This window comes from Polypterus senegalus, chromosome 17, assembly GCF_016835505.1.
Source record: "Polypterus senegalus isolate Bchr_013 chromosome 17, ASM1683550v1, whole genome shotgun sequence".
Classification (NCBI taxonomy): Eukaryota; Metazoa; Chordata; class Cladistia; order Polypteriformes; family Polypteridae; genus Polypterus; species Polypterus senegalus.
This window is the reverse complement of record NC_053170.1, coordinates 15366709-15390028: the sequence shown is the minus strand read 5'-3', so window position 1 is coordinate 15390028 and position 23320 is coordinate 15366709. Positions and strand designations below refer to the sequence as shown.

At 38.6% G+C, this 23320-nt stretch overlaps 1 protein-coding gene across 1 annotated transcript in view; it reads right to left on the bottom strand.

Annotated features, from left to right (window-relative positions):
• Positions 1–8431: 8431 nt before the first annotated feature.
• The window catches only part of tbkbp1 (TBK1 binding protein 1), a 108246-nt gene continuing 93357 nt past the window's right edge, over positions 8432–23320 (bottom strand). Inside the window, exons 8-10 of the mRNA XM_039740252.1 lie at positions 17619–17734; positions 13229–13854; positions 8432–9904 (exon numbers count right to left, since the gene is read on the bottom strand). Of these exons, the coding sequence (XP_039596186.1) occupies positions 9776–9904; positions 13229–13854; positions 17619–17734 (871 nt within the window). The 3' untranslated portion in view covers positions 8432–9775. The remainder of the gene's footprint in view (positions 9905–13228; positions 13855–17618; positions 17735–23320) is intronic.

The following is a 23320-nucleotide window of genomic DNA, read 5'->3' as shown; positions in this document are numbered from 1 at the left end:
ATGGATTCATTGTTCATTACTTTTCTGTAAAATTACACAATAAAACAGCAGCCTCACTGATTTGTATTTCTAAATATCAGAATAGCGTATTTACTTTTTAATTAACTGTTTTTAATTGACAGGCTTCTCATCGCTATATTTAGGCCTGGACCCAAGTATGCACTTATGCTTTTAACAGGGACTATCAGGCATGTTTCAGTTTGCTTTCAGTTTTAAAAATAATTGTGTAGGATATAGTACATAGAAGTTTGTTTAAAAAAAACATAAAACACCGATTAATATAACTATAATTTACAAAATAAACTTTTAAAACAGGGTAGAGCTTTGTGTGTCATTTTAGATGGTATAGTGGACTGCTAATGTGTTGATGTTTGCTTTCTTAATGATGTCTGTGTCTTATAGGCAGCTAGTATTTGTGTCTTGGTGATTCCAAATGAGAGATGCATGCTTTTTTTTTTCTTTGGTTAACAGGCATCAAAGATGGGGTTTCTTTTCAACAATAAAATTTATGACAAACAAAGCCATGCAGAGGCAGGCTTCAGAAACAACACATTTTAAATCCTGCTATAAGTAAATGTGTATGAATGGCACTGGAGTATAAGGTGGACATTTAAACTCTAAAAGCATGGCTGTTTGCTACAGTAACTAGTTATATTTTCTCCTATATTAGACATTAGTTGTACAGCATTAATAATCAAAAAAGAACAAAATGTCCAGAACCATTTTCAAAGGAAGCGTAATATGCAGAAGCTGAAGAAATGAAAGCAGTTGATGTCCCCTAAAAAACACATCCACATTGCTGACAAGCACTAACTTCCAGCTTCCCTGTTGTGGAATCAGATTAGTTATGTGACTTAATTAATAAACCACATATGAAATGTTCCCTGCTAGAAAGGATTCTGCTGAACATTCACTAAACAGCTGGCATCAAATAATTAAGTGAGGTAAAGTATTGCTGTCATCTTTGAGACGGATGTTGAAAGTGCTTCAACACCCATCCCTTACATCCCCCACCCCTTTGGTGGTCTCCTCTCTGGCAAATAAACATCAAGTACAGCATGAAACGTTTACCTAGAAACACACTTAGATATAGTATTAAATATTGTATTTACAAGTATAGCGTTAAGCAAACCAGCTCTTAGGAAGGTAAACTGGTTTACAGTCCGTGGTGTCCCCACCTCACTATGGAAACCTTTACTGAAGCAGTTTTTCTACACTCATTATTTTAGAAACCTTAACCAATAATTATTTAAGAATTGTATACTCAAAACATGCTTAGCAAAAGTTGGAATTTTATATATTTTATAATAAATACAATTCTGTGGTGTTTTTAAAAGGTTACCCATATACTTCTATAGTTATGAACCTGCTGTTAATAATTCCCTATAAAAGACACAACATTAACAGTATATTGAAAAGCTCTTAACTGTCACTTGAGGATATTTATTTTTGGATGTATTTACATAAGCAGTGAATATCAAATGAAAATCATTATACTGCACAATTTAACACCGAGATATCCTGCTCTAATACTAAAAGACTGGTTCCCCAGTGCCTCTTGTCCACCCACACTAAATGTTCTCATTTAACCAGTAGATCTGTAAACATCTTGAGCAAATAACTGAAAACACATTTGCTTCATTCAGTGCAAGGGTCTCGTATAAAAGACTGATCTGAATTAGCATGGCAAGAAAGAAACGCAGAAGCTCTGATGCTTTCAGAAAAATATTTTAAATTTTCACAAGATCCTGAGAGTTTATTTGCAGTTTGCCGCTATGTGGTATTCAAAGATCACAAACACAGGCAGTCATGAAATGTTATAATAATGCTAATTTCTTGGTGCTTTATTTGTCTGCTTTATTTTCATTTTAATGAATTATATCTGGGAAAAATTATGAGAAATTTAAATGTACATTATTTTCCCCCTAGCAGAAGAATAAAGCATTGTTGCTATATGGTTAATATGTACAACTTTAACTTTGGGTGTAAAAGCTGAAACAACACAAGTGTTCATTTAAATGTTACCAAGTGTATGTTTTTAGTTACATGTTGCTGTTTAGAATATATAATTGAAGATGGTTATTCTATAGCCTATGTCCTGCATGCTACCTATACTTACTAAGGATTATTTTATCTAATTCTTAATATGTAGTCCTCCCTCTGTATTACTGTTAGTGTAAATTATTAAGTTCACCATTGCCATGGAACATGGAAAATTATTTGCTGTAACACATTGCATAAACTGCTAGACAATTAACTTAGCTGAAGCATCAAAATATTTTGTTATATTTTGTAGTAATTGCTTTTTGTGGCTTTATCATTAAGGTCAACAAAGACATTTGTAATTGTTTTTACTTTAGCTATGTATTTCATGGTGTTCACATTTGCAGCAACAAAGCTGAATGAAGTCTTACCAAACACTCCCAAACAGTGACCTCAGTTTCCCGCTGCTCTGCTATCACAGCAAAAAATGAAATCTAAGCAAGTGAAAAGTTAAATCAAGCCATTAAATCTTGTTTTCCTTATTGTCAGATTTATTGGTATATCAAGAAATGTATATTTAAGATTTAACTTATTTTAAGAAATACTGTCAAGTAAATTTTGCATAATCCATTGCTAGACTTTTTGCTAAAGCAAAACAACTTGTTTCAAGTTTTTTTTCCTTGTATTTTTTGCATATGCTTTTTTGTTGTGTACTATTTCTCTAGAATCACATTTTTAAAGTAGTTTTATCACCAGGCATTACTCTAATCTAGCCATTACAAATTGTTACAAAATGCTGAACCTTGTTGGTTTTTGCTTTAATTTGATTTTGTGAAGATAATCCTCTAGCGTGGTTTACAGTATTTGTAGAACATTACAAACATTCTTTTTATAATAACCTTTGTCACAGATGTACTGGGACACTGCCCAGCTGGGACGCCTGGATAGTCCCCGACTTGGACAATACTTCTCCTCGGCCACGAGTGGGCAGCCATCCGGGTCTATTTGGGGGCCACAAGGACGGAGCTGGGACGCTCGTGAGAGGACGTGGCCACCGCCAGGGGGCACCCGGACAGTCAGGGAATCCTGGATGGCAGCACTTCCGCCACACCAGGAAGTGCTGCCGGAAATAATTCCATGAAGACCCGGAGTGCTTCCAGGTGCTTTCCTGACACATTCCGCCACACCAGGAAGTGACGTCAAGGGGAGCACTTGGGGCTCATCCGGGTCATGATAAAAGGGGCCGCCTCCTTCCAGACAAGGAGCCAGAGTTGGGAGGAAGGAGACGAAGCTTGTGAGGAGGAGGAAGGAGGTCAAGAGAAAGAGAAAGAATAAACGACGACAGTGGAGAGAGTTGGTGTTAGAACATTGTGGTGCAGTGAAAAAAGAAATAAAAGAAGTATGTTTTGGACATCTTGGTGTCAGTCTGTCTGTGTCTGGGGGTACACTTTCCACAATGGCGCCCAACATGGGGCCCACCTCCTGCTAAAAGGGGGGACTCCGTTTTCAGAAATATTTTGTGGAGGCAACCCCGCACAGCAGATGAAGGCACACTTCCATCGCGGCATGCAAGCCTGCGCCAACGCCTCAGAAAACGCTTGCAGAGGACCACACCTGACGGACGTCGGTATTATGGGGAAGAGGCCGCCCAGCGACAACGTGTTCAAGAAGACGGGATTCGGGAGGTAAGTCTTGAGGGTGATGCTGATACGCTTGGTGGGGCTTACCCTGCGGTCCCCTGGTCTTGTTTTTTAGTAGGGGACTGCCCGAATCCGCGTCTGTTGCCGAAGCACGCTGACCCGTGGAGTGACAACGAGACGACGATGGGAGACAAAGAGGAGCCGCTGTTGACTGCAGAATGGCTGCGGGGCGGAAGCTTCCCAGAAGACTCTTCCCCGAATGAATCCGCGCATAGGGTAGAGGGAGCGTCGGAAGACCGGAAGTTCCTCCCAAATACAAGCACATGATTGGATGCAGTGTGTTGTGTACCCGCCGATGAGTACTCGAAGGCAAAACCTACGAACGTCAATCCCAATGGAGCATGCGCAGGAGCTCCATGGCTCCCAGCCGGCGGGTGAGTATGAAAAAAATATGAATTCGCCGCCGGCTGGCTTAAGTGACTTGTTATTGGCTGTACAGGAGTTAGAGAAAGACTTTCGTCCTGTACAGCCTCTTTTACAGGTACTCGCTGATTTGAAGGGGGTAATCAAGACGCTGGAGGAGACTGCGGACGCACCCCTGAGAGCCGTACTGGGGTGGTTAACGCGGCACGACGTGGGATTCTCCAGCCAGTCCGATGCTTTGGTACAGGTAAGTGATACCGGTACCGAACATGATAATGGAATCCCTAGCGAAAAGAACCCAGATGTAATGGAAGGGATCCAAGTAGCAGGGGTTCCAACAGTAGATCGGGGAATGAGTACTGAGCCCGCAGTACAAGCAGAGATGGGGGGGATGGTGCCAGCTTGTATGTGTCGGCACCCAGACCGCTCCGCGCCAGGAAACTGCGGCGCTCGTAACCCGTTCGAGAGGTGTGCAAACAGCACGGGGTCCCTCTTTAATTCATAAGGGGATCCAAGCTGTTACAGCGCCCCAGAGTAACGGGAGGTCCCGAAGAAAAAAGGAGGCGTCTCCCGACAGGAGAGAGAGTTTACGAGAGCTCGCGTGCGGTAAGAGAGCTCTCTCCGAGGCAATGGAGAGCTGTCCCAAGCCAAGCTGAACAGATACAGGCACGGGTGTTCCCGTCCTGTTTTCAGGCCCGGAGAGCACCAGAAAGGCAAGAAGGTGCGCCGGTGTTACAGGTGCCATGGAGTTGGGCATTTGTGGAGACGTTGTCCATATGCCCTGAGCAAAGATGCCATTAGGTGGCGTCGGGACAACGTCTCCGCACCCGTTTCTTGTTTTGCAGGTCCAGACCATGGAAGATGGTACGCCGGGACCCCGCCTTGGGAAACTGCTAACCCTCGCGGGACGGGCTGCTTTGCCGGATGGGCTTCAGCTGGTGAGGGGGCAGTGTCACAGATGTACGGGGACGCCTGGATAGTCCCCGACTTGGACAATACTTCTCCTCGGCCACGAGTGGGCAGCCGCCCGGATCTATTTGGGGGCCACAAGGACGGAGCTGGGAAGCTCGTGAGAGGACGTGGCCACCGCCAGGGTGCGCCCGGACAGTGAGGGCATCCTGGAAGTGCTGCCGGAAATAATTCCAAGAAGACCCGGAGTGCTTCCAGGTGCTTTCCTGACACTTCCGCCACACCAGGAAGTGACGTCAAGGGGAGCACCTGGGGCTCATCCGGGTCATGATAAAAGGGGCCGCCTCCTTCCAGACAAGCCAGAGTTGGGAGGAAGGAGACAAAGCTTGTAAGGAGGAGGAAAGAGGTCAAGAGAGAGAGGAAGAAGAAGAAGAAGACGACGACAGTGGAGAGAGCTGGTGTGAGAACATTGTGGTGCAGTGAAAAAAGAAATAAAAGGTGTGTTTTGGACATCTTGGTGTTGGTCTGTCTGTGTCTGGGGGTACGCCTTCCACACCTTTCTCTAGCATGTTAAGATACTGTTTAAAAGTAATGCATATTTTGAAACAAAGTGGACTGTAAGCTTTTACTTCCTTTGTATTTCTCTCTTTCTATCAAAGTGTAGTAAACCAAACCACTGCTGGAAGAACACCCAATGACCCTTTTTTGTCTCTGCCACACAATGAGTAGTGATGGACTTATTGAAAATTGGCAAATAGTAGAATCTGAGCACAGAAAAGACATACTGAACAAAGCAGAAGGTCAGAACAGGAACTAGAATGAACAATGTCAGGAGTTAACTTTGGCAAAGGTGCAACACTTAAAAGGAAAACATTTGTCTTGAAAGCAAATTGTAGATAAAGAGGTGAGCGATATATTATGGACTAACAGGGCATCTGGTTTTTTTTTGTCCTCTTTTTGTCAATTAGCACTCCAACAATGCATTTAGTTTGGGGTCCCAGAATATTGGAATAACTCCATTTAGAAATGCCTCATTTGTGAAAAAAAAAAACTCTGCTGTGATTCCTTGAAAAATACTATATTATTAGGGGCTCAAGATGGATTTCTGGTGAGCGGTAGTGGGAAATAAAATCACTTTATTAAAAACTTAAAAGGTTATTTGGGTACAAAGTTCCAAAATTTCTGGGGCAAGCGATGTGGTGATGTTGCTAAAGAAACAGACTTAGAACCACAGGGCTGCTGGTTTAATTATCAACTCGAACCTGTTGTGTGGCTCCTAACAGATCACTCAATATCTGTGTGCTCCAGTTATTAAGCAAAAAAAAATTATACATATATATATATATATATATTACAGTTTTATAAAAAAAAAAAAAAAAAAGAAATAGGTATCTATCCTTATAAAGTGCCATGGGATAGTGTGGGCTGCAGAAGGGTACTTTAACGCATACAGGTTATTTGTCTGACAGACTTCAATGACGTGAATAGGTGTCCTTAGACTGATGCAAGCACCTAACCTTTTTACTTCAGACATTGCCCACATACATATTCTGCCCAGCTATTTAATATAAAAGTTCCATACAGGTCAGTGTTCAGTTTCCAGACTATAAATATAAAAAAAGACAGAACTGCCTGCCTCCTGTGCAGGCTTTGCTACATAAACAATCCCACTTGGGCCAACTATTAAGATCTATTTTCCTTAAAAGAAAAAGTGTCATATTTACAAAGGCGAAGAGTTCAAATTAATTGAAAATTAGGAAACTGAATGGGTACTGGATTCGTTGCAGCTAGTGTGCTGGTTTCAGCATCCTACACAGTAAAATCATACGTGTTCAATTAACACTTTAACTATTTAAATGGGTTCACTCTGGAAAGAACAGTCTTGTATAAACAGTTAAAGTGTTAATTGAACATGGATAATTTTACTGTGCAGAAATGCACTAAATATTCTGAACATGGAGATGTCTTCCTTAAATGCAGCTAAGCCTCCACCTAAACATACTGTAGTATAGCTTTACTACACAAATTTCAAGTGCAGGAGCTGCAGAAAAGATAAGAGAAAGCCTCACATCTTTTGGTATATGGGTTCACCACAAAGACTGACAAATCAAATCTTCTATCTGTTGCATTCTGTTCATACCCTTCACTAAAATTAAGCTACCCTCCCTTCAGAAACCCATTTAAAGTAATCTTAAATACCTTGTAATACACCCTGCCCTTTCCATCTTATAAATTATTTCTGTACTTCAGTAATTTAAATTTCCCATTTTGAAATAAAGAAGTAATGATATAGCAATGTGGTTTGTAATGTTGTTATCTAGAAGTGACAAATCTGCTTCTTATCAGTGTGGAATGGACATTTCTGATTTCCTTGAGCTTCTCTTGCAGCTACATAAAGTCATTTCGGGATAGTCATTTATGTTGAATCAATCAGCTTTAAATTTAGCCTCTGACATCTTAAAGCACAAAAAGTATGCTAAATGCTAAGGCGCACCATTTCATATTTTTTCATAAATATCTAAAAGCTGTACCTTAATTTAAACTAGATTTTTCTTCTTCCAATCTTGTAGCATGATGGAATGAGTTTTTCCCCCTCACTCTTCTTCCTGTCAGGGGAGATTTTGCATGAGTCTTTGGACGGTCCCCGCATTGTGATGTAAGAGGCTACTTTTAAAGATGGTTGGCTGAAGGTAAATGACTAACTTGGAATGACATCTTCAAAGATGTTCCAGAAATAAAACCTGAGGAAATCTGGTCCAACAGTGTGTAAAAGATTGTGCTTTGTACCACCACATACATATAAGCAGACGTAAAACTGCTTAATCCAATTGAGGTTAATAAAGGACAGAAATATATTCCAGCAACAATGGGCATGAGGTAGGAGCCAGCCCTGGATGGGGTGTCACTCCATCACAGCAACTATACACCAACATGGGGCCAATTTAGCGTCACTAATTAATCTGATATGCACAATACATCAGTAATGTGTGAGGAAAGAGATAACAAACACACAGAGACTGTGCATACTACATGAGAACAATGATGTGACTGGGAATGGGTTTTAAGCCTAGAATCTCTGATTAATGAAATAGCCACACTAATCACTGCACTACCACGTCTCCAGGATTGAAAAAAAGTATTCTAGCAGAAAAATTATAGATGATTAAAAAACCAAGCAGCAAACATAATCTCAGTTTGGGTCAACAACAAGCCCTAGTAAGTTTTATGATGAACCCATACGTAAAAAATGGTGACTTTTCCTTTTAACATGTTCTATGATTATGACAAGGGTGTTGCACCAGATGCTGCTGATCCGTGACCCCATTTTCCTCATAAAGCATTGTGAACGCAGGAATTGCGCGTCCATATACTTAGAAAATGCAGTCCATTAAATAAGTACTACCTAGACACAATATAAAATCTACTTTTTAAACTAATTACTTAAAAAATCAATCTACTGTCAAAAAGGAATATTTACCTCTACCATTAATCTTGTGTTTTATTAAAAAAAAGGATAAAATTATTGAAATGACTGTTTCAGAATTGTTGAGAGGAGGCAGTTATTGTCTGCAAACCAATCGGCTGACATTTTAAGTAGTCCTAACCCTAAACAGCCTTCTAATTAAATTAACTTAAAAGTAGACCAAGCTGTCTACTGGGCTGCAATCAATAATGCCAGAGGTGTCAAACTGAACTCTTGTAGGGCCACAGTGGCTGCAGGTGCTTGTTCCAGCCAAGTGCTTAAATTAAATCAAACTAGTGCTGCTTACTTTTGGTTCTGTGCCTTGCTGAGATTTCTAACCAGTAACTGACTGATTTCCTCCTAAACAGCTGCATTCGGAGGCTTTAATTGCTCACCCTCTTAACCAGCTGTTAAATATTGAGACACAAATAACAAGGACTATCAGCCAACCAGTTACCTGTGCAGCAGTCATCTGGTGAGAGATACTAAAGTGCTAGAAAAATGCTGATCTGCTCCGGTCCACAAAAGGTGTGGGTGAGCTACTGAGAAAAGCAATATTAATAACTTCAGAAATGTCTGCTGTTGCTGAATGACAGGATTACATTGACAGAAGAACTGGCTACTGATTAAGAAATTATCTGGGGTGAAAACTTGTACCCAGTGAGGCCCACCAGGAACCAAGGTTGACACCCCTGAATTGTTGCTGGTGAAGAACTGGGTGATGGGATGTATGAAGAAAATCAGCTGAATGCAGTATTGTCATCCTGTTTTTTTATGTGTGTAAACCTTTAAACCTTGGATTAAAGTAATTCAGTCGCATCCATGTTTCATTTACACATATACATCGATGAGATTGCTACCTATCATTTAAGGCTTCATTTTGGTAAATTTTATTGTATAATGCAAATATTCTGGCTGAAAAAAGCCAAAGAAAGCTATGTGTTTCTCAAGATGAAAGCATTTTCATCAGTTTTTTTTCATATTCTCATTTTACAGATGTCAGCCCTGTTTTAATAGAAATTAGACGATAAGGTTATTTTTATTAGACATTTAACCTAAATTGCTTTAAGATATTTAATTGTTTTGGCGATTTCAACAAACCCAGTTTTATTATTTTTTTCCCCTACTAAAAAGCAGTATCAACATATGCAGCTTCATAAAAACATATATAAAGGTGCCTTAATCTTAAAACACAACTGCAGAAACATGCAGTTTTTGTTAGCTCATTGCTCAAGATTCTAAGGAGGACAAAAACAAAATCTCCTCTGTGATCTTACTCTTCATAAGTGTACATGACACAAGGAAAAAAAAGCAGACATAGTTGAAATGGAACCTCCTGCAAGAGATGCAGAAGCAATCAAATCTTGCTGTTCTCCAGGTGAGTATCAATGTGTTTAATAAGAGCATCATCAGGGTAGGTGACTGGGAAGGTCAGCTGACAAAGCGGGCAGCTCCTAATGCCAGAGTCTTCAGTCTCCATCCATAGCTAAAGAAAAACAGCAAACTCCAGTTACACAAGCCAAAATAATGTTGTTGTCCAGATTTAAATTATTCAAGATCAGAATCACAACTGTGTTACCAAATAGTCTGGGCAAATCAAGGGAGTGCTGATCTAATTAGGGTTAATGTTAGGCTGTTACTAACATTTTAATGATGTGCACTGTCTCTTATGAATAAATGTGAAGTCTTGCCATTTGATGCTCACATAAGTAATAAGATGCCTGCTGAGATTTGTATTAAAATTTTGTAGAAGGTAATATTAATCAATACCCATAGCAGACATTCCTTATGAAGAGGACTCTTTCAGTGCATGTTGCCACCTACTGGTCAAACAGTGCTGCTTATTCTGGCTCGATGTATATTGATTACCTGTACATAGTTTATACCTTTCCTTCCTTAATTGGAACTTGTCTTTCTGTACGACCCCAAGAAAAATAATTCTCTCAACTTGGTGTTGGAAGATCACAGCACCAACAGATTTTCACTGCAACCAAGCTTCTCATAACTGGCCTAATAAGCCAATTTCACTTAACATGTTGACTACCAACTACAAGATATTCTACTTTAGGTACCATCTATAATTAACTAAAATATATATTTTTTGACACCACACATTTTTATTTAGATTTTTGCTGCCTTTATCTAGCATATTAAAATAACACACAGATTTTGTTGTGACATTGGAAACAAATTTACCTATTTTCATTGTGGTAGTTGACATGTTAAACTTGTTTAATGAGGCATTTTGTTTTACTGCTTCTTCTTCTTTGTCATGCCATTCATCTTTTGAGGACTTTTATCTTCTATAGAATAATGGGGAGTTGGAGCAGCACAGCAACCCACAGTCCTATCACAAGGAACACTCCAGCACACACATGCAACTTAAACAAATTATATAGGCCAGTTAATCTAACACACATACATATGGATTGTGGAAGGAACCCACAGGATGTGGACTAGTTCCACATGAACACAAGGAAAAGGTGAAAGCTCTGCACCAGTTATCATCACGGGGCACTTGTCCTAGCCTATGGACATTCCACACAATCACAGATAAAGGTTAGTAGTATAAAGCAAATAAGCATATCATGAAATAATAAAACAGGCAAGCCCATGCTGAAGAATTTGAAGAATTAAAAAATGAATGTCACACACAGTAAGTTATCTCCATGTGTGCTTATCTTTGCCTAAGGGCAGTATGCTGGCTACATAAGCTCAGTAGCGAACACAGCTGGGCTACAAAAATTGAACTAAAATAATGGTGGCTGAAAAAGGAAGAATATCAACAACAAGAACAGGTAAGTTCATGTGGAATTGACTGACATTTTATTTATTTATATTACCAACACATTCCAATGTAATGAAAAGCTAACTAATTTCTTTGAAGACAATTATTTGGGTTTAAGCAATATTAATGTTATTATAGACAGAGCCGTGCCTATGATCGCACTAAATTCATCAGTAGTTTAATTGCCTTGCTTTATGCATCAGTCAATGCTATGTGACAAACTCTGCAGAGGAATGAAAGCAACAATGGAATTTCTTTTCAGGATTGCTTGTCCAGAGTCATCCTACAGTATATGTCAGCCACTCACCAAGGTCTGTCTGCTGGAAGAGATACATGTCTTTTTAAACACACAGAAGAGCACAATGGCCCAAGAGTTTCTCAATTTTTTCAGTGACACTTCTGCCAGGTGAAAGTTTTTTTTTTTCTTTCTAACATTACTACCCATCTGAATTATCCAAGGGTAAAACCTCTGTGCATTTTGCAATGCATTGTGCAGCAAACTAACACTCAGAAATAGTTAAGATGCAGACTGCTTCATTTTCCTCATCCTTATCAGCACAGTGAATGCAAGGATTTGGAAGCTCACACCTTAATGCAAACCTTCTTAACACAAAGCAATTCTAACTTTTCAGAGTATTGCCAATAGTTCAAGCTGTGAAAGGATATTCATCAGATTACCCTCCTCTTTTTCTCCCTCCTCACATGATCAGTAGACCACCAAGGCATGTCTTCCTGTCTCTTAGATAAATGAGCAAATTGCATTGGTCAAGATATCCTTTTATGTATTTCTGTAATCGGAATACTCTGAAGTAGTGCCTCAGAAGTTTGGTCAAACATTATCCCTTAGAATGAATTAAGGAACTGCCAACTTCTGGCTTTTCCCCCCTTGACAATGTTTGATTTGACACACATCAGTGTGGTATCTCTGCCATGAATATAATAATTTTAACAAAATAACAAACAAGCCATTCCACCAGCATTTTCAAATCGAACTGATGACATACAAGACAAACATCCATCTGACAGATGCTGCCATTTCTGTCGCTGAATTACTATGAGTGATCAGATGACCAGTACACAATACATCATGAAAATAAAAAAAACTGGATTACTATCTAAGCACAAAAGAAAAAGCTTGACTATTCACCCATTTGAGCATATACAATGGAATATAATCTTCTATAAAAATAGGCAGTTCTCGAGTTGTATTTCTTGTCAGGTGCTCAATGGTTTTTTTTGTTTTGCCAATCAAAAATTAGCCCAACTGACATCCAGGTTCCTTGTACTGGCCTAATTTAAAGTTTGCTCAGCTGTTAAGTTTACCTGTAAGATTACATCATGCGCATCTTTTTAGTAAATATTTGCCTTTTATAATAATATTCAAGGACCCAATTTTAAAACTACTGTTGCATCTGCAACTCAAAAAGTGGAGCACACATTATATTATTTTGAAAATGTCTGCTTTGCATTGACAAAACTCAGACCAGTAACAGATACAAGGCTCCTGGAGTAGCTTCTTTATTGTAGGTTTTACAGTTCCAGTATTTTTCTAAACTCAAAATATTGGCAAATGATTTTCGCTTACAAAATTTCATTCCTTCCACTTTACTATTCTGAAAGGCACAAGCAAAGGCAGATAAGGAATCCAGATACTGGGTTGACAGCATGTGACCCTTTTCAGTACTAACTGATTGACTGTTTGCAATGTCACTAGAGGAGAATAAAGGAAGAATAGTAAATAGATAAAAATGTATTTTTGAGGACTATAGGTTTCATTATTTATTAATTTGAAATCATCCAACTAGCAGAAGAAGTAAAATGGCTCAAGTAAGGAAATATTCATACCTAACATATGGTTTACCATGAAAACCTGCAGCTGTGAATACCCCCTAGTGTAGACTGTGTTCTGTGATATATATAGTGATTAATGTATAAAGAACTCTTCAATCTAAAGTGTTCACTTTTCCATATAATTCACTTTTTTCAGAATTTAAAATGATTCCACTGTGTCAGAGAACTTACATTAATGGAAGGCCAGGACTGAGCGTGATCTGTCAGCAGATATCCTGAAGGATGACAACTCAGAGTAGCAGGAGGGCTGGGAATGGGAAAGACTGTGCATGGTGATGGTACTCTGAGACCAGTGGTACCCAGAGGATGTGGTGTGGCACTAGTGGGAGCATCCCAGTCTTCCTCATCTTCTGATGACTGTGCCGGTGGAGGTGGTGGAGTTGGCTTCTCAAAACACAAGTGAGGCAGCTCAAGGGGAAAAGGATCTCTGAGGTGACGTGGGCTGCTTGTCACACTGCTGCTGCCATTCTGTTGCTGTTTCTTGACATAGTTGTCTCCATATTGTCGTGGTTTCGGTAGAGTAGAGACTGGATCAATGGATAGCCTTGAAGGTCGTTGGTATGTTGCAGGGTCACTAACCTCAGAATAGCTTCTCCGACCCTGAAAAGTGGCTCTGAGATGCTGACTAGATGGTCGGGCAGCATATGAAGCAGGACCATCACTGGAATCTGGTACCAGAGATCTCTGATAGATATCTGGGGAAAGCCGCTGTGGCACTGGAGATCTTCTCTGGGGGACAGGAGAATGGCGATGAGGGACCGGAGAATGACGCTGAGGGACAGGAGAATGGCGTTGAACTGGCAGTTAAAAAAAAAAAAAAAAAAGGATTACTGAGATTAAATTGTAATTTACAGTACAAATTATCAACTCTTACAGGAGGCCAATATGTTGACCTTTAATGAATGAGAGCTGCCACCTGATCCAATATTATAATATTAAAAATATGAATTTATATAAATATATTAAAATGTGGTTTAAACATTCACATATTAGAAAATTGACACTTGCAGTGAGATGGAGGTGTTTTTACAATTTTTAATAGTCTCCTCATATAGACTTAACACTATTTGGTTCTCAACACAAGTCTTGGTCATTAATCAATTAGAACATACTGTAGTGATACACAGAGCATGTACAGTGTATGACGCAGGAATGGTCATGGCAGTGATGAATGCCCACACATCTAGTGTGTCTGCTGTTATTTGAAGAACATGTATGAACACTGCATCTTCCAGACAAAATTTGACAAGTACATCCTAAGAATGCACTTCTTCACAAATTACTTCGGAACTGCTCAGGTTTTCCCCTCGGATAACCACCTGGATCTGCAGCTGTACCAACTAACTCTATCAACCATCAAACAGCTATTCTTGTAATCAATTTTAAATTAATAGTTTCCATCTTACTCTATACTGCAAAAAGTGAGTGAAATGCTGTGTCTAACCTCTTTGTGTTTGGCCAGTCACAAGTTTTTTCAACAGGATTTTTGCTATGAAAATTTCTCATATTTCCACTGTAAGCACTAGGCAGAACTTGACAAAAAGCCCAATTCTCCGATTTCCCTATGCTTGTCACTGTGTGCCTAGTGCTGACAGGCACAAACTGTACAGAACCTGAACACTGTCTCCAAAAAGTACACGTTTCTCTTTAAGCACTCTTGTTTGTGAGCAATTTACGAGTGGTAAATGCCAAGACACACCACGGAGCAGCTTGCATTTGAAAAGGCAAAGTCTGCTTTCATTGGATAAAATGTTGTTCATTATAATCATGGCAACAGAAGCTACCGTACCAAAACTCTGAGCAGGCTGATTCTAGATGATGTGCTAACCCTACCTTGCTCTGTTTCACCCATCACCTGCATGTCCTCTCTCACCACATCCATACACCTTCTCTTAGGCCTTCCTCTTGCCTGGCAGCTCTATCCCTAGCATCCTTTTCCCAATATTCCAGCATCTCTCCTCTGCATATGTCCAAACCAACTTGCCTCTCTGACTTTGTCTCCAAACCACCCAACCTGAGCTGACCCTCTAATGTACTCGTTCCTAATCTTATCCATCCTTGTCAGGTTTTTGCCATAAACACTGCTAAATATAAATCAAGAGGCATTCTGCTCAAACCCTGATTTCTTTATTGAGATGCGATTTGAAAGACCTTGAATTTTACATGTAGTTCTGACCAGAGTACAATGGTCACTGTGTATAAAACAGCAAGAAAATACATTACTTTGAAAGTGTTTAGTCTTGAACAGAGAAACCTGTACAGGGAGCCAATACATTACTTCAAAGTCCCTTAGGCATGAATCTGTATAATTCAGGAGAATTATATCAGTACAAACGTCAAAAACCTGGGTGGAAAGGAAAGGAAAGCTGATTCAGGAGGAAAACATCTGCATTCTGCATACAGGGCTATGACAAGCAAATTACCACTTCAGGTATTTGAGACCCTGATGACCTTTAAAAAATAACTGGGTAAGATAATGGGCCAGTGCAGCTTTAGGCTAACTGAATGATCTCTACAGTATGCAAAAAATTCTTGCATTCTAACTTTACAATTATGGCCATTTTTTACCTGTCTCTTCGTTACTTCTACTGCCAACACTTGTCATTTCAGATTAGATTAGACACACTTTATTTATCCCGAGGGGGACATTAAAAAACTTTAGAGAAGCTCAGGAAAAGAAAAAAAAAAAACGATATATAATTTTACTAACTGCTTCCTTTGGGAAGTGAACTTGAATTTGTGGAGAAAGAACAAAAGGAATCTATGCATGCAGGGAACAGAAAGAGACTATGACCCTTGTGTTAAGTGAATAATGAAAGCAGCAAGAAAAAGCTTGAACCACAACAAATCACAACCATAAATGAAGAAAATAAAAAGAGCAAGTGCTTCTGCACAATGTAAAAGGCTACATCAGTCCTAACTGTTTAATATATTACTTCATTTACTCATGATGGTGGACATTATACAGTATGAATTTATTTGTATCTACTGATAGTTTTATATGCAGCAGTGAAGATCTAACATCAATTGAATTACACAGAATCAATAATGTGGGATATTTTGTACTAAAGTACTGCTGCGCACAATGAATACACTTTTGTTAGTTCTGATAGACTTCTAAACCATGGAACTGATTTGTCGTTTATGATTCACTGCAGAAAAGTAATATGAAACTGGGAGGTGGCTCATGCAGCAGTGACTCTCATGGCAGGTGTTTACAGACTTTCAATATTTTTACATTGCATTTTGATAAAATAAATTTACAACTTGTGTTATAATAATGTTGACACTTGTATGCATTTTTAGATATTAATTTTGTAATTAGCAGTGAATCCATTAATATGGCAGTGGTGAGATATCCAGCATATCTCTTTTACAACAGTACTTTAATGTTATCCATCATGCAGTGTTTGGTAAAAAAATGAAGATTCACTTTAGCAGACATACAAATTTGAACAATCACAAGATTATTTTACAGTCCAAGAGTGTAAATGTAATCAAAAAATTACAAGAATATAGAAGAAATCTTTGTCATTTGTTGATTTTTTTGTTTTAGTATTAGCATTTTTTTTTTGAAGAAGGGTTTGGCACCTTCTCCTTTTCACTGCAAGACTGGGGCCTCTGACCTCAGGCTTCAAAGATATGTCTTTCTTACCGTGAACTGGCCTTGCATTGGTGTATCTATTTAAAAATACCTCATACTTCCTGAAGTAAGATAATAATCGCTTTTTATAAAAAGAATGGCAGTGTGTTTTAGAAGAAGCTCTTTTCCCGTCTCTGGTTTGCATCTCCTCTCACTCTTCCTGTGCTAAGAGTTTTATGACAGTGTGCATGTGCATATACAAAGTATAATTGTCTATCAATAATACAACATCTGCTACAGAACCACAAAAAATGCAAAATGACACCTGTCTTAGTAATGATGCCTACTTGAACTGCACAGACTCACTAGTAACAGGCATTCGTCGTCTAAGTGGTTCATTGCCATTGATTCACCAATATTTACTTAACTAATTGGTAAAGACTTCTGAGAAATAACAGGAAAGATCTGTTAAAAATCAAAATAAAGGTTAACATCACAGTGACATTGCCATTCAGAAAATATCTCCCAGATAAGTAAGATTCTTTAAATTATTCACAGTAGCAGGTGGTTGTGTACCGTTTTGCTGCTTGCTCTGTAGTTGTTTGAGTTGGTTAGAATAATGTTTAACATTTATAAAATGCTACTTTAATAAGTAATCTGCATGGTTTGATTAATTACCAAGGACTATTTCTGTGATCTTCATCAACACTGCGCATAACATAAAAATCTGATGTTATCATTCATCCCCTGTGGTAGCAAATCTTTTTGATATGGGATAACATGACATATAGAAAAGTATAAACAACTATATATTTATAAAGTTGATAAAGTGTTTATAAAATATAAATAATATTCTTAACATATTTATTGACACTAAAAATCTATTTGCAATTACCAATAAAGATACATCAAAGAAAAAAAAAACACTAGGTGTAAAAATCTAAGGGACATCTTGTGTTATGGTATTCTATTTATTACCCGAATTGCTTTGCTCCTGAGACAGCTGTCTTAGAATCTCGGTTTGCTTTGAACTCAGACTCTGAAGTCGGCACAGTTCTTCAGTCAGCTCTGTATATGCCAAAGCCAGATTCACTCTGAAAAACAAAAGAGAAAAATACTTTGAGGTTTGTATAATTAAACTGACTAACAATTGCAAACATCAAGTCTGGACAAAAAACGGGGCAATTTCAGAATGTAGCTACCTTAAAGTCTGTCAACACAATCACAGAAAACATGGTGTCAGACTGAAACACCCAATGAATCTGAAGTTCTGTGAGGAGGGCAGATGTCTTTGTCCCAAAACAGACTGAACTTTACAATATTCCACTGAATGTTCTCAGGCAAAAAAATGTCTTCATATCCTGAAACATGCGAGACAGTGCCAGTCTTAGGGAACCCCTGTGACTGCAGGTTTTTGTTGTAACCAGTTTTGCAATCAGTGAGTCATTTTACCTGAAAATGATTTCATTTTATCTCAAGTTGATTATAATTAAGGGAGCAAACTCCACAGAAAAGGATAAAATAATGAGGAAATGACAAAAGAGTGTTAAGAACTTCAAAAATACAAATATTTCTAAATTTGTTATTTGTGTAAATCTCACACTACTGCCCATTTCTAAATGCAGAATAAGCCCACCTAATTAAACAATGAGATCAATTTGAGGGAAGACGTCTCACTGATTGCAAAACTGGTTGTGAGATGGTTTGAATAATAACCTGCAGCCACAGGGGTCCACCAGGGTTGTTGCTTCTGTTTAGGAAATTAAAACTTGCTACTTAAAAGTAATCTTCAAAACAGAAAAACTAGAACAGTTCCTGCTTTCTGACATAAAGAAGCACTTTGTCAATAAAGAAAAATCATGCCAGATAAGCACTGCTTGATTAAAATATGCTTGCAAAAATCAATGGTAACTTTTTCTGTGAAATCTGTGAAAGCAGAAGTGAAGAATTTCGTTTAAAAACTAACAAAGCATGAGATGGTTTATGCAGTTCTGCAGGAACAGAAGTTTACATTACAACATTATCATTGTATAGGCAATGTTCAGAAAAAAAATTCAAAAGGCAAATAAAATCGTAGGCTATATACAGTATTCTAAAAACTGTTAAATACAGTAAAAGCAAAGGGATGTTCTGCTCAGACTCTAGGTGGCGTTAGTGAGATCACATCTGAAATTCTGTGCTCAATTCTGGTCCTCACTTTACAAAAGCACGATGCTGTAAAGAGAAGAACAATGAGTTCATCCTGGGATTAAATGGCATGTTCTACTCAGACAAACTATGAGAATTTGACCTCTTTAGTTTTAAAATATAAAGGATGCATGGGGACATAACCCAGGTTTTCAGAATTCTGAACTGTGAAATAACACTGCACACAGCTAATAGCAGTAATTGACACAATAAATCGAAGAACAAAAAGAGTTGATTGTAGTCTCACAGTTGCACTTAAGCACCTTCCCAATATCAGATATACTGTATGTCCCCACATTTCAGAATCACTTAGATCTCCGGTTTACACCATGGGAGTCTAAATTTCTCTGGGACAACAGATGGCCACCTAAAACTTTGTCCAATGTGGATGTAACAGGGTTATAACAAGCAGAGATATAGTCCGTACAGAAACCAGAGCACAGGGCTGGGTGAAACTAAAGCTTTTAAGGAAAGACATCTTAATTTGTCTTTCTCATAACAACAGTAGTGTGTCTAGAAACATGGGACTATGCCAGAACTCCATTTCCCAACCAACAATCCCTAAAAAGGCACTTTAACCCATCCTTTAAAGACAACAGTGCAGTAAAATATATACCTTGGGCTCTGGGGTAGATGGTCTTACATAATGATTTTGTATGGTTCATTTTTTGATTGTACTAATCTGTATTTATTTATAAATATTTAATCACAAAAAATGATTCAAAATAGTATGTATCATCAAACTATCAGCTCAAGAACTTCCTTTCTATTAATAGAGTGTCTTGGAAGATCTGGACCACATCAGTTGTAAATTGATAATATGTGCAGATTGAAGGCCGGGATTCGATCTCCCGGGACATATAATGTTAAGTGATTACAGGGTGTCTGGTAAGTCATCAAAGTTGTTTAAATCACTGCCTCACCTCTCCAGTATTTTTGGTTCAGAAATAATATAATCTGAACATTCTCAAGGTACCCCAGTTTCTTCTATAATTTCAAAAGATAAGCATATTAGTTTGACTGGGGCCTCTACATTGGTCTAGTAAGAGTAACCCGGCTCTGTCATGGACTTGGAACCCCTTTTATATGGGTTCCTGCTTTATACTGGTGCGATATGCCCCAGTCACCCTTGATTAAGGGTAGTGTAATGCTGAATGAAATATAAAATTAAATATAATAAATTAAAATAATTTAATTACAATGTTCATGAAAGTAAATATTCTAAAGTTTCTAACTATGCATATTATTTATTATCATGTTTGGAATACAAAAACATACCACAGTTCTCCGGCTGACATTTAAAGAGAAGTAAGTAAGTACATTGATTTACTAATAGAGGAACAAACTTTAGCGATAACGTTAATATTTTCACATGTGCAGCTAAAGGCTTCTAAATTCTCAAAACCCTTTAAATCAATTCAGGTTCGCGGGAAGTCAGAGCTGATCCATGTTGTAAGGCAGGAAACAACCAGGGACATAGTGCAAATCTATCAACAAATACAGTACATACATGCTCAAAGTAGAGATGATTTAGAGTAACCAGTTAACCCAGCAGTAAGTGTTGGGAACATGGGAAGAAAACCCACACTAAAACAAGGAGAACATGCAGGGTGCACACATATAACCACCAGGTGCAGAATTTGAACCCAGAAAGCTGGATCTGTGAGACCACAGTGCCACACTACCACCCAGCAGCATCTATCTTTTAATAAATGGATTGGTGACAACCTTTACTGATCTCATCATAGTCAGACATTATGGTATTAAATAATAAACTTGCAATTGCCCAGTACAGGATACAGTACAAAGCAAATCAATGTATAGTCAGTTCTGCGATCCAAATTCAAAGAGTTAGGTACCAAGCTGAGGAGCAGAACTGACAAGGTAGTCTTCTCCGAAGTTCTGTCTGTGCCACGCGCCAGTCCAGGTAAGATTGAGGAGATTACAAGGCTTAACGTGGCTCAAATCTTGGTGCAGGGTAGAAGGGTATAGGTTTATGGGGCATTGGGACTCCTTTTGGAACAGATGGGACCTGTTCCGCCGTGGACGGGTTACATCTGAACCGGAGGGGCACAATGTACTGGGGAGGCGTATGTGTAGGCTAGTCGAGGATTGTTTAAACTAGAGAATGGGGGGGCAGGGAGTTTAGGACAGGCCAGATTTAGATCTATACATGGAAGAACAAACAATGGTGTAGAAATAAAAATGCATAGTAATGTAAATTCTAAGCGAACACGTAAATGTAGAAGGATTAACACATTAAAAATAGCTTGCCTTAATGCTAGAAGTATCAAAAATAAGGTAAGTGAGTTGGAGTTGTATGTAGCAGAGCATAATTATGATATTATAGCAATAACGGAAACCTGGCTAAATAACAAAGATGGGGTGTAACATCTATGGTGTAACATAGAGGGATACACATTTTTCAGGAAGGATAGACAGAACAGAAAAGGAGGTGGGGTTGCTGTATATGCCAAACAGGGTTTAAATGTAAGTCATCTTCAGTTGGATGATGAGCCCCATCTTAGTGAGGACATGTGGCTTCGCCTGGAAAATATTTGGGAAAAAGGTCTTATTTTAGGAGTGTGTTATAGACCACCCAATTCAGACAGTAATTTCAACACACATCTTTTAGTAATATCAAAAGGCAAGTTTACAGGGGATATTATAGTCATGGGGGACTTTAATTATCCAAATATTAACTGGGATAACCTTACAGATGGAGGAGCACAAGAGCAGGAGTTTTTAGAAGTAATCAGCGACTGTTTTTAACACAGCATGTTAAAGCACCAACAAGGGGTGAAGCCTGTCTGGATTTAGTATTCTGTAATAATCAGGATAGAATTGAGGGTGTAGAGGTGATTGAACCACTAGGGTCAAGTGACCATAATGTAATACAATTCTCAGTATTTTGTAAGAGTACAGATGCAAAGACTAAAATTGTTAAGTTGAACTTTGGTAGGGCTAATTTTGAGCAGATGCGACAAAGTCTAAGTAGGATAGACTGGGATAAGCTTTTAAATGTGGAGACAGTCGAGGAGCAGTGGAACAGGTTTAAAATGTTTTACATGTAATGCAGGACAGATACATACCTAAATTTGGAAGTAATAGGAAACTAAAAAACTCCACGATGGATTAATAAAGATTTAAAAAGAAGTTGCAAAGGAAAAACTGCTGTATAAGGCATATAAGACTAATGACTGCAAAGAGAATCGTAGTGCATATGAGAACATGAGGGCAACCATTAAGAAGGATATCAGAGAGGCTAAAAGACAGTTGGAGAGGAATATAGCAGATAAGGCGAAAGAAGACCCCAAGAGATTCTTTCAGTATTTTAGTAGTAAAAGAACAGTTAAGGAGGAGGTCAAGTTCATCAGGAATAGTAAAGGGAATTAAAAGATACAGACAATGAAATAGCAGATGCCCTAAACTTACATTTTTCTGAGGTGTTTACAAGTGAGCAAGTGGATAACCTCCCAGAGGTAAACACACTACTAAGGAGGTACTGAGGGATTTGGAAATTGTAGAGGGAGAAGTGCTGCTCAGATTAAATAAGATGAAATCAAACAAATCACCAGGCCCAGATAATATTTATCCTCGTGTTCTTAAGGAGGCTAGTGAGTACATATATAAACCCTTGACACATATTTTTAGGAAGTCACTGTGCACTGGAGAGATTCCAAAGGACTGGAAAATGGCAAATATCATCCCATTATATAAAAAGGGTGACAGGGCAGATCCAAGCAACTATAGGCCAGTAAGCAACAAGCATCACAGGAAAATTAATGGAAGGAATTATTAAGGATAAGATTGAGCAACACATGGCAAGGACAGGAGTTATTCTGAACAGTCAGCATGGGTTCAGAAGAGGGAGGTCGTGTTTTACTAACATGTTGGAATTCTATGAGGAGGCAACAAAAGGATACGATCAAAGTGGAGCTTATGATATTATTTATCTGGACTTTCAGAAAGCATTTGATAAGGTGCCACATGAGAGGTTGGGCATCAAGTTAAAAGAAGTGGGAGTTCAGGGTGATGTTTTTAGATGGGTGCAGAATTGGCTCAGACACAGGAAGCAGAGGGTGATGGTGCGAGGAACCTCATCAGAACTGGCGATGTTAAGAGTGGTGTTCCACAGGGGTCAGTGCTAGGGCCGCTGCTATTTTTAATATATATAAATGATTTAGATAGGAATATAAGTAACAAGCTGGTTAAGTTTGCAGATGATACCAAGATAGGTGGATTAGCAGATAATTTGGAATCCGTTATATCATTACAGAAGGACTTGGATAGCATACAGGCTTGGGCAGATTTGTGGCAGATGAAATTTAATGTCAGTAAATGTAAAGTATTACACATAGGAAGTAAAAATATTAGGTTTGAATACACAATGGGCGGTCGAAAATCGAGAGTACACCTTATGAGAAGGATTTAGGAGTCATAGTGGACTCTAAGCTATCAACTTCCAAACAGTGTTCAGAAGCCATTAAGAA